This window comes from Cicer arietinum, chromosome 1 (genome assembly GCF_000331145.2).
Source record: "Cicer arietinum cultivar CDC Frontier isolate Library 1 chromosome 1, Cicar.CDCFrontier_v2.0, whole genome shotgun sequence".
In the NCBI taxonomy this organism is placed as follows: domain Eukaryota; kingdom Viridiplantae; phylum Streptophyta; class Magnoliopsida; order Fabales; family Fabaceae; genus Cicer; species Cicer arietinum.
The window spans coordinates 24252730-24265339 of NC_021160.2; the positions used below are offsets into that span (position 1 = coordinate 24252730).

Consider the following 12610-nt stretch of genomic DNA (forward strand, 5'->3'; position numbering starts at 1 on the left):
AGCTTTACACATGAGTTTACTTTTTACAAACAGGAAAAAAATAGAAAGAGAAATAAAATATATTTAAAAAAAGATGCAAAAAACAAAACAAAAGACTAATAAGCAGAAAATTAGAGAGAAAAAAATATAATAAAAATGATACCTTACTCCTGAATTGTTGTTTTGCTAGACCGATTGTTTCAAGATCAGATTTTTTTTCTTCTCTTTTGCCAACTAATCTCTCTCTTTTTTATGTGCTCTCAATTTGTGTTGTTAATTGTGCTCCCCTTTGTCTTCTTGTGGCCGACTATTTATAGACTTTTGGGTATAGATTTCAAAAGACAAAAGAATAATTGTCAATTGATTACCATTAATCTATTTTTGTTGGTTTCTTTTCTTTTAATTGGCCACAATTATACCGATTCTTATTGCTATTGATTCATTTCTTCAGTTTTCTTTTCTATTCAATTGATCACCATTATTCTGATTTTTATGACCATCAATCAATTTATTTTTGGTATTATTTTCATTTATTTTGATCATCATTGCATCGATTTTTATGACCATCAATTCATTTCTTTTCCATTTCCTTTATTTTTATTTCTTATTATTATTTTTATATTTTAGAAAATAGTATGAACAAGAATTAGAGGCAAACAAGAACCGAAAACACTTATTGTTAAAAGCTTATATCCCTAATTATTTATTTTTATTTTTATATTTCTTCACATATAATTATATATTTATTATTATTATTATTATTTCCTTTTTTAATAAAAAGTAAAAATCGGACAAAATTAGGTGTCAACAGCTGCCCCTCTTTACTTAGAATTTACTTGAGAATCAAAGTAAAAATACGTAAAGATAACAAATTCTAATTTTGTCCGAAAAATAATTTTTAGAATAATTCGTTTCGTTTTCCCGACTTCAAGATGCGAGTCGTTTTCTCAGCTTCAACATGTGGGTCGTTTTCTCGGCTTCTAGGTGGGAGTCGTTTTCCCGGCTTCAACATGCGGGTCGTTTTCTCGGCTTCGGGTGCGAGTCGTTTTCCCGGCTTCAACATGCGGGTCGTTTTCTCGGCTTCGGGTGCGAGTCGTTTTCCCGGCTTCAATATGCGGCGTTTTCTCAGCTTCTGGTGTGAGTCGTTTTCCCGGCTTCAACATGCGGGCCGTTTTCTCGGCTTCTGGGTGCAAGTCATTTTCCCGGCTTCAACATGCGGGTCGTTTTCTCGGCTTCGGGTGCGAGTCGTTTTCCCGGCTTCAACATGCGGGTCGTTTTCTCGGCTTTTGGGTGCGAGTCGTTTTCCCGGCTTCAATATGGGGGTCGTCTTCTCGGCTTCGGGGTGCGAGTCGTTTTCCCGGCTTCAACATGCGGGTCTTTTTCTCGGCTTCGGATGCGAGTCGTTTTCCCGGCCTCAACATGTGGGTTGTTTTCTCGGCTTCTGGGTGCGAGTCGTTTTCCCGGCTTCAACATGCGGGTCGTTTTCTTGGCTTTTGGGTGCGAGTCGTTTTCCCGGCTTCAACATGCATGTCGTTTTCTCGGCTTTAAATTTGCAAAATTTCATGAAGGAATGAATGAATGAATATGTCGGTTTTTATTAATATTTTTATTGGACACGACCATTCAAATCATGAATGAAAGAAAGCACTTATATTTTTTTTTTTTGAACGTGATATCTTTGATCTCCCTTTTTTTTTGTCCTCTTTTATTTTCTTTTTCTTCCGTTCTTTCTTTTTTTCGTGTTTTTCTTTTTTGAAGAAGAATTAATATTCTGATCTTAAGTTGGATCTCTTGTTGTTGTATGTCTTATACTGTAAACAACCTATATTTTATCCGGTTTCATTATATCGAGTTATGGTATATGTTTTACTTTCCAATACATGATAATCATAAGATGCATTTAGGAAAAATAGTTAAATTATAAAGGTAATAACACTATATATGAATATATTGAAAGAAAAAAAATAATATACATAAGATAAAACAAAAGAAATGGGTGGAAGACCCGACTTGGTTGCTAGTAATTCAATGGTAAAGAAAAAAAAGAATATACATAAGATAAAATAAAAGAAATGGGTGGGAGACCCAACTTGGTTACTAGTAATTCCAAGGTAGACTGTACTAACTTCTCATGCGATAATCCGATCCATATTGTTCATTTTGTCTTTTCGAGTATATATTCTTTGTTCTTGTTTTTCTTCTTCTCTCAGGTCGCCCTTTTGGGTTTTTAACCTAACAGATATTTTTGTGCCATATTCGTAAGGATCAAAGCTCCACCTGAGAAAGCTTTCTTCACGACGTATGGTCCCTCATAGTTAGGAGTCCATTTCCCACGATAATCCTTTTGAATGGGTAAGATTTTTTTTCAGCACCAGATCACCTTCCTGGAATTCTCGAGGACGTATTTTTTTCTCATACGCTTTCTTCAGTCTTTTCTGATATAATTGCCCATGACATAAGGCCGCCAACCTTTTTTCTTCAATCAAATTCAATTGATCAAAACGCGTTTGTATCCATTCCGACTCCTCTAGTTTAGCTTCCATTAATACTCTGAGCGAGGGGATTTCTACTTCAATAGGTAGCACAGCCTCCATCCCATATACTAAGGAAAAAGGGGTTGCCCCAGTTGAAGTGCGTACCGAAGTACGATACCCATGTAGTGCAAATGGCAACATCTCATGCCAATCTTTGTATGTTATAACCATTTTCTGAATAATTTTTTTGATGTTTTTATTTGCCGCTTCAACTGCACCATTCATTTTTGGTCTGTACGGGGACGAATTGTGGTGTTGAATTTTAAAGGTGGCACACAATTCATCCATCATTTTGTTATTTAGATTTGTGGCATTGTCAGTAATGATCTTGCTTGGTAGACCTTAACGACATATTAATTCCCTTTTTATAAATTTGACTACCACATTTTTGGTTACATTGGCGTATGAAGCTGCCTCTACCCATTTGGTAAAGTAATCAATTGCCACCAAGATGAAGCGATGTCCATTTGATGCTTTCGGTTCGATCATTCCGATGACATCTATGCTCCACATTGAGAACGGCCACGGCGCTGAAAGGGTGTTCAGGGGCACTGGTGGGGAGTGGATATTATCAGCATATATTTGACACTTGTAACATTTCTTCACATAATTATAACAATCTTTTTCTAGGGTGAGCCAATAATATCCGGCCCGAAGAATCTTTCTAGACATGGCGTGTCCATTCATATGGATCCCATAAGAGCCATCGTGGATATCTTGTAGAATTTCCTTCGCCTCATTAACATCAACACATCTGAGGAGTACCATAACCGTCTCAAAGTTCTTTTCTCATTCTCCGATATTCCGGGAGGATATTATCTATTTAAGAGATAATGTTTGATGTCGTGATACCACGGTTTTCCGTCAGTTTCTTCTTCCATGACATGGCAGTAGGCAGGATAATCTCGACTCTCCATTTTAATTGATGGGATTTCATCGTTTCGATTTATTTGGAACATAGATGATAAAGTAGCCAAAGCATCAGCCAATTGATTGTCTTCTCGAGGGACATGGTGAAATGTGATTTTGTCAAATTCTAAAGACAATTCTTTTATGTAGGTAAAATAAGGTATTAACTTCTTATCTCGAGTCTCCCATTCTTGGTTAAGCTGATTAATGACTAGGGCTGAATCTCCATATACTTTTGCTTTCGATTCCAAAGCCGCCAAAACTCCCATGGCGCAAACTTCATATTCTGCCATATTATTGGTACAATCAAAACACAATCGTGCTGTGATAGGTATGAACTTTTTTTTGTGGAGATATTAAGACAACCCCAATCCCATGCCCCATTATGTTGGAGGCCCCGTCGAACAACAAGGTCCATTTTCCATCATCATATTCTTCAGACAAAACCATGATACTCTCATCTGGGAATTCACATTTCATTGATTTATAATCATCAACAGATTGATTAGCTAGATAATCTGCTAAGGCACTCCCTTTAATGGCTTTCTGAGTAACATATGTAATATCATATTCTGATAACATCACCTGCCATCGAGCAATTCTCCCTGTGAGAGCGAGCTTTTCAAAAATGTACTTGATTGGACCCATTTTGGATATCAAATAAGTTGTATGTCAAAGCATGTATTGCCTCAAGCGATGAACCGCCCAGGCTAAGGAACAACAAGTACGTTCTAACATTGTATATCTTGTTTCAACATCTGTAAATTTTTTACTTAGATAATAAATGGCATGCTCCTTTTTTCCTGTTTCATCATGTTGCCCCAGTACGCATCCCATGGCCCCGTCGAAGACTGTAAGATACATAATCAAGGGTCGGCCCAGAACTGGTGGGGCTAGAATTGGAGGATTTTGCAAATACTGTCGGATTTTTTCAAATGCATTTTGACATTCTTGGTTCCACACAACTGTTTGATTTTTCCGTAAAAGTTTAAATATCGGTTCACAAGTAGCAGTTAGTTGTGATATAAATCTTGAAATATAATTTAGTCTTCCAAGAAAACCGCGAACTTCTTTTTCTGTACTCGGGGGAGGCATTTCTGCAATGGCTCGAATCTTGTCGGGATCAACCTCTATTCCTCTCTGACTAACCACAAATCCCAATACTTTGCCCGATCTCACCCCAAAGGTGCATTTGGAGGGGTTGAGCTTTAGCTTAAACTTTCTAAGTCTTTTGAAGAGTTTATTTAGATCAATAATATGTTCTTCTGTTTGTGACTTAGCGATCATGTCGTCTACATAAACTTCGACCTCTTTATGTATCATGACATGGAATAGGGTTACCATAGCTCTTTAGTAGGTTGCCCCAGCGTTCTTCAGACCAAAAGGCATTACTTTGTAACAAAATGTTCCCCAAGGGGTGATGAAAGTCGTTTTTTCCATATCTTCAACTGCCATCTTAATTTGAGTATACCTAGAGAAACCATCCATAAAGGAAAAGAGTGAATGGAGAGCCGTATTATCAACCAGAATATCAATGTGAGGTAACGGGAAATCATCTTTAGGACTAGCTTTATTAAGGTCTCTATAATCGACACACATTCGTATTTTGCCATCCTTTTTTGGCACTGGTACAATATTGGCTATCCATTGGGGATAATTTGCCACAACGAGGAATCCTGCGTCAAATTGTTTTTGTATTTCTTCCCTAATTTTTAATGACATATCGGGCTTCATTCGCCTTAATTTTTGTTTCACTGGAGAAGAATCGGGTTTTAAGGGCAATTTATGCTCCACTATGCTAGTGTCCAATCCAGGCATATCCTGATATGACCAGGCAAAAACATCTTTGTATTCATGTAGGAGTTGGATTAGTTTGTGATATACTTCTTTCTTTAAGATGGTGTCAACCTTAATTTCTTTCTTTCCTTCTTCCGTCCCTAGATTAACAATTTCTATCTGTTCCTCAAAGGGCATGATACCCTGGGCTTCCCGTTCTACCGCTCTTAACAAATCTAGAGGGGGTTCATAATCTTCTTCATTATCTTTTTCTGTTTGACTAACAAGATGGTTAAGATTATGCAACGAGATCTTAGTACAGTCGTCTGTGAATGAACTATTCCCAAATCTGCAGGATTCAAGGCTAGGATAAAGAGAAAGAATGAGAAGAGAAAAAAAAAATAAAAAAATAAAGAATAAAAAAAAATGGCGAATGATTATAAACATATGAAAGTGATAAGAAAGAACAATAAGAAAACAAAATGAGAATGCATTTATTGAAATTCAAAGTATTGGAAAAACAACATTGTATCCATCCTAAACATAATGAAACATCTTAATGTCTTAGTAACAGTAATAATGCTTTTAAAATTACATGGGAATTGCATTAAATATCATAGGTGACTTGACTACTTTCCAATTCCTGATTTCTGCCCCTACACCACACGGGCGAATCCAATTAGCATCCCCATCAAACATGTCATCTTCAGCTGCCGCAATGTGGATTTCACTTGTTGGTCTTGCACTTTGGAAACTCCGTCGGATGTCACAGATGGGAATCCTTTCGATTCTTGGCTCTCGATTTTCAATTCGAGCTAATCTTTTTTCTTTTTTCTCTTTGACCAATCTCCGTTTGTCATCCCTGGTGGTTTTGTAACCTAAACCCCACTTATCTCTATTTTCAGGAAGTTCCACTGGTTCTTTGAGGCCTTCTTCATCCTTCCCAAACCCGTGCCACGGATGGTGTCCTCTACTCAACATGAACTTAGCCACCATAATAGCAGTGTTTGACATATGTGGTTCTATAGGTGTTGTCTCGACATAAGCGGTGTCCACGATTTCTAGTGTTTGGAAGGCAGTTTCTAGAGCGTCTTTTGTTGTCTCAACATAAGGTGTGGTGGACAAATTACTCACCAACAAATCTCCTTCTCCTGATACGATTACCAATTGGTCATTTATCATATACTTCAGCTTTTGGTGAAAGGTTGACGGCACTACGCCGACAGAATGGATCCATGGCCTCCCCAATAAGCAACTATAAGCGGGCACAATATCCATCACGTGAAACGTGATTTCAAATGTGACCGGGCCTATTTGAATTGGGAGATCGATTTCCCCCATTACTTCTATGCGACTCCCGTCGAAAGCTCTAACAACCATGGGACTTGGTCTCATATATGTACCATCACAAGGTAGTTTTGCTAATGTTGATTTGGATATGACATTCAGTGAGGAGCCATTGTCAATGAGGACTCTTGACATTATATGGCCGTGGCACATTACTGATATGTGTAGTGCTTTATTATGCCCTCTCCCTTCGGTCGACAACTCATCATCTGTGAAGTTAGGTGATTGTTGGCTGTGATGTTATTTATGATGCCTCCAAATTTGTCCACGGTGATGTCGTGAGTGACATGAGCCTCATTTAGTATTTTCATCAATAGCTTCCGGTGGGACTCAGAATTCATCAATAGGGATAACAATGAAATCCTTGTAGGAGTATGGTTGAGTTGGTCGACTATTTTGTATTCACTCTGTTTGATGATTTTGAGAAATTCCTGAGCTTCTTCATTAGAAACCTCATTTTCCACTTTCTCATTTTCGACTTTCTTTTCTTCTTTATCTGTGTATGCCTTCTCAAATACCACCCTCATTTCTCTTTGTGATTTTCCTGGGGAGCATATCCGATCATTTCTAGTCATTCCTCCTATTATGAAACGCTTCCTATCATTTTTTCATAAAACGAAGGTTGAAGAGTGTTTATGAACATGGTCACCATTTCTTTTTCAGATAGGGGGGGTTCAACCTGGGAAGCTAGTTCTCTCCATCGTTGGGCATATTACTTGAATGTTTCATTGCCTCTTTTGTCATATTTTGCAGCTGGATTTTATCAGGAGCCATGTCGAGATTATATTTGTAGTGTTTCAAAAAGGCATGCACCAGATCTTTCCAAGAGCTGATATGAGCTTGCTCAAGGTGCATATACCAACTCAGGGAAGCTCCTATCAAACTGTCTTGAAAGAAGTGGATTAGCAGTTTTTCGTCATGGGCGCAAAAACCCATTTTTCGACAATACATAATAAGATGGTTCTTGGGGCATGTAGTTCCCTTGTATTTGTCGAATTCAGGCAATTTGAATTTCGGAGGTATTATAACATCAGAAACAAGGCATAGGTCTGAAGCATCAAATCCATAATTTTTCCCCCTTCGACAACTCTCAAGCGTTCTTCCAAGGCTTGCCATTTTTCTTGGGATTGATTGGTCACGAGCAGTCGAGATTCATGGTGTATGTTTAACATCACCGGCTTAGCTTCGGTAGATTTTCCTTGCGATGAAGAGCCAGGAAAGCCCGAAGTAAGGGGTGAAGGTTGCACTTGAGGGAACTCGCCAGTACCATGTTGTGGATTTGTAGCCACGATCAGTGTATTGTTGTTGGGGAGATGAGTGTCTATGGGTGGGGTATAACCTGGAGGAAGACCATAAGGTGGAAATTGTTGTGCCTTCCCTTCTTGATAATTGGTGAAAAGGTGTGGAACGACGCCCGTTGGGTGAACAAGAGTGTTTTGGGGCACCCCCTCATCTACCAAAGGATTCCCATCATTTCTATTTCCGAGTGCTTGTAAAATCTCCAAGATCTTGGTCATTTGCCCCTTGAGCTGGTTCACATCTTCTCTTATTTCTGTTTGCTCTAGCTCATCCATGATTTTTGACTGGGATCGTGTCCGATAACGGTGTCGTAACACCAAATTTTTTGTTTGTTGTGTTATTTTTTCTGTGAAAGAATATGGCATGAGTATGCAATGTGATGTATGAAAATGTAATTGTGCATGAATGTTAAAGACATATTTATTGCTTGTTTGTGAATATCTTAACCAATAAAGAGAGGGCCATGGGATCAAAAGTGGGGCCAAATTTAATTTATTGAGAAAAAGTAAGATACAAGTTTTGCCACAAAACGAAAGTAGAAATCTAAACACGAAATTTGAAAATTTAATGAGCCATCAATTTTTTCATTTGCTCGATTAAACTTTTACAATGTTCAATAAAAATGGAGATCTCTTGAGGGGTAGAGAGAGGATTAGCCATCCCGTCAGCAGCTCTTAATAATGGTGGAATTTCTCCGATAGCAGAGTTGGTCAAATAAACTAGTTTGGAGAAACGATCCATCCAAAACATTCCTTCTTGAACAAGTCTCTCGATAGTGTCTTTTTGTGTATACATCTCGTCTTCTTTTCTTGCAAGTTCAACTCGGTATGCTTCAATGATCTCTTCTTGGCATTGCGTTGCACTTGAGGGAACTCGCCAGTACCATGTTGTGGATTTGTAGCCACGACCAGTGTATTGTTGTTGGGGAGACGAGTGTCTATGGGTGGGGTATAACTTGGAGGAAGACCATAAGGTGGAACTTGTTGTGTCTTCCCTTCTTGATAATTGGTGAAAAGGTGTGGAACGACGCCCGTTGGGTGAACAAGAGTGTTTTGGGGCACCCCCTCGTCTACCAAAGGATTCCCATCATTTCTATTTCCGAGTGCTTGTAAAATCTCCAAGATCTTGGTCATTTGCCCCTTGAGCTGGTTCACATCTTCTCTTATTTCTGTTTGCTCTAGCTCATCCATGATTTTTGACTGGGATCGTGTCCGATAACGGTGTCGTAACACCAAATTTTTTGTTTGTTGTGTTATTTTTTCTGTTAAAGAATATGGCATGAGTATGCAATGTGATGTATGAAAATGTAATTGTGCATGAATGTTAAAGACATATTTATTGCTTGTTTGTGAATATCTTAACCAATAAAGAGAGGGCCATGGGATCAAAAGTGGGGCCAAATTTAATTTATTGAGAAAAAGTAAGATACAAGTTTTGCCACAAAACGAAAGTAGAAATCTAAACACGAAATTTGAAAATTTAATGAGCCATCAATTTTTTCATTTGCTCGATTAAACTTTTACAATGTTCAATAAAAATGGAGATCTCTTGAGGGGTAGAGAGAGGATTAGCCATCCCGTCAGCAGCTCTTAATAATGGTGGAATTTCTCCGATAGCAGAGTTGGTCAAATAAACTAGTTTGGAGAAACGATCCATCCAAAACATTCCTTCTTGAACAAGTCTCTCGATAGTGTCTTTTTGTGTATACATCTCGTCTTCTTTTCTTGCAAGTTCAACTCGGTATGCTTCAATGATCTCTTCTTGGCATTTCCTTTCTACCATGATCTTGTTTTCGCATTCTGCTCTTACCCTCTCTATTTGTTGCTTCATATTTGCTTCTTGCCGACGGATGATTTCATGCTTTTCCCCAGATTTCTTTAGCAACTCTTTAAGCCTAAGACCTTCAATCACTGCATCATCCCTTTCTTGACTTCTGAGTCTTAACTCTTCATTCGCACCCCGCAAGCAGATTTGAGTTCTCTCCTTGCTTTCTTCTTCCTCTCTTGCTCTTTTTTGTACTTTCTCAAGGATAAGAGATTGTTGGGTATTCTTATACTCCATATCTCTATAAGCCTGGTGAGCCATCTCCAATTCTTTTTGTAATTTTTCAATTTCTTGTCCTTTGAGAGCTAAGTCGACCTCTAAATCTTCAGTACTAAAAAAAGATTATGTTGTTACTACCTCGGGAGTAATGATGGTGCTGTGAAAAGGCAACTTGACCTCTAATGCCTTCGTTTTCACCCAATTATGATATTCCTCTCTTATACCACAACTTCTAGGCCCTAATTATTGTCCTCTTCTAACAACATCTTCCCAAGACTTACGTATTCTTCTCAACAAGCTAGCATCATAACCATCTCGTCCATGAATAACAAAAGATTTTGTAACATCCATTATTGGGGGTTTTGTCATAGGATAACCCAATTGTCTCCATGCAACATAGGGACTATAATTTATACACCTTTTGGTTCCCATGAGGGGAACATCTACGAAACCACCGCATCTACAAATCACTTCATTTATATCTTGACTCCGAGAGTACCATTGAATCGTTCCTTCGTTGAGATTTGCTAGAACGTTGGCCCATTCCTTTTTGCTCTTAGTTTTTAATTGATGCATGTCTTGAAAAATATGTTTGACAAACCAAAAATAGAGTATTGGCGAGCAACAATGGATTAGGCCCCCCTCTTTCTCATGACGGAAGTCGAGCGTGTAGTAAATGTCAGCCAAAACTGCCGGTACTGGATTCTCCCCTCTATGCTTGTAAGCCAAAAAGACGTCTATCGCCATGAAATCCACAAAATCCTTAATAGTTGGAAATAAAACAATTCCAGATATAATTAAGGCAAGCACGTCCATGAAGGTGTCCCATTTTCCATCTCTTGCTAAGTTTACTGCTTTCTCCTCAAGATATTTTATTGGAAATCCAATCAAATTATCTTTGTTGGTTCTATTGTCTTCTATTTCCTTTATAGGGATATCAAACGTTTCAGCAATTGTTTTCAGTGAGGGATAGTGTTCCATGTATTGGTAAGGTTTACTCCCCTTCATCGGATATCCCATTATTCGTTCGCACTCCTCCAATGTTGGGGCCAACTGAAAGTCCTTAAAAGTGAAACACCTAATAGGAGGATCATAGAATTGGGCCAACGCTATAACGGCATCCATTTGTACATTAACTTCAAGTAAATCAAGAATCTTACCGAATTTCCCCATAAAGATTACACGTTGTACTTTCTTCAACTTCTGAGCAAGATTCTTAATGTTGTTCACATCAGGTTTAAGAACTCTCAATGGCAAGGTCTTTCTTAATGGAGTAATATTTGAGCCACCATTGGATCCCATATTTCCTGCGGTTAAAGTTATTCAGTTTGTGTACTTTGGTAAATAATATCTTCTTGGTTCTTTTGTCAATGTTTGAGAATCCCCATAATGAAAAGGTGGAGAAAAAAAAATGGTAGAATAAGGTGGAAATGTATGCCTAACTCCAAGTGGTAAAGCCTACTATCCTAAAATGTCCTACCCTTACCTAAGCCCCATTACAACCCGAAAGTCCTCCAAAAATGTATGTGTTTACTGCATTGTGATTGCTAACTAGAATTTTTTCAAGCCTATGGTAGCGTGATGCATGTTCTAGGATTTGAGCGATAAATTCATAACCCTTTCTAAACACTTGAGAGAAATTTTGGTGAGATTGTGTGAAGAGAGAGTTGAATTTGATGAATGAATGCCAATGTGTACAAATCTTGTTGTCTGTATTTTTGAAAACAACCATAGAGCATGATGAATGTTTTGCAGTAGCAAGAACTTTGAAATTTGAGTTTGATGTAATTTGAGAAATTGAATTTAAGTGTGCATTTAACAGGACCAAATATGAAATTAATTGTTGCTTGGGGACAAGCAATAGATTAAGTTTGGGGTTGTGATGACTCTTCATCATATGCATATTTTCCCACTGTTTTAGTCTTATTTATCCTCAATCATCAGTTAAATTAAGGATTTATTTGATACATTTTGTTGATTTTTGTTCTTTGAGTTAATGAAATGTTTTTTGTTTTTATTTCGTTGATTAAGTAGGAATTTTTCGTAATTTTACATTGCGTTTTGTTTTAGTGCAGTGCTGAATTTTGGTGAAAAATCAACATGACATATGTGGAGTATTTCAGCCATATCTGGAGTTCTAGATGTCGAATTAGTGTCACTACAAGTGCTAATGAAAGCTAAGATCCATATCTACAACTTTCATGAAGACAGTTATTCATCAGACAGCAGATGAAAAATGCAAATGATGAGAAAAATGCAAACTACATCAGACAGCAGATGAAATGCGCCAGGAGCGCGTCCTGGAGCGCTTGGAGCGCATTTCTCAGGATTGGACTCTGCCAACGCGCGCCTGGGGCGCGCGACGCGCATTAGCAACCATTAAAACGCAGATTTTTTTTACTGTTTTAGGGATCTTTTTGACTCTGGGGAACTTGGGAGACTTGGGCCCTAGCATAGAAACTCAAAGACGACCGTTTCTAACGAAAATACAATTTTAACTTTTCAGAAGCATGTTGGCTTTATTTTGATTGTTCATACTCTCTCTTATTATCCTAGTTGTGAGCTTTTGAGCCTAAACACTTAATTTCTTTGTTGTGTGATTATCCAGACATGTGTTATCCCTCTAGAACTTGCACTAATTCTGACTTGCATCACATGTAATTTATGCATACATTGAGGCAATTTTATTGGTCGTTTGAGCCTTTCTAACTACCCGATGAAAA

The 12610-nt window shown here is 38.0% G+C and overlaps 1 protein-coding gene across 1 annotated transcript; it reads right to left on the bottom strand.

Moving 5' to 3' along the window:
* Window positions 1-10130: 10130 nt before the first annotated feature.
* LOC101494877 (uncharacterized) lies at window positions 10131-11189 on the bottom strand. The gene has a single exon (XM_004514011.1). The coding sequence runs from the start codon at window positions 11187-11189 to the stop codon at window positions 10131-10133; it is 1059 nt and encodes a 352-aa protein (XP_004514068.1).
* Between the last annotated feature and the right edge of the window lie 1421 nt (window positions 11190-12610).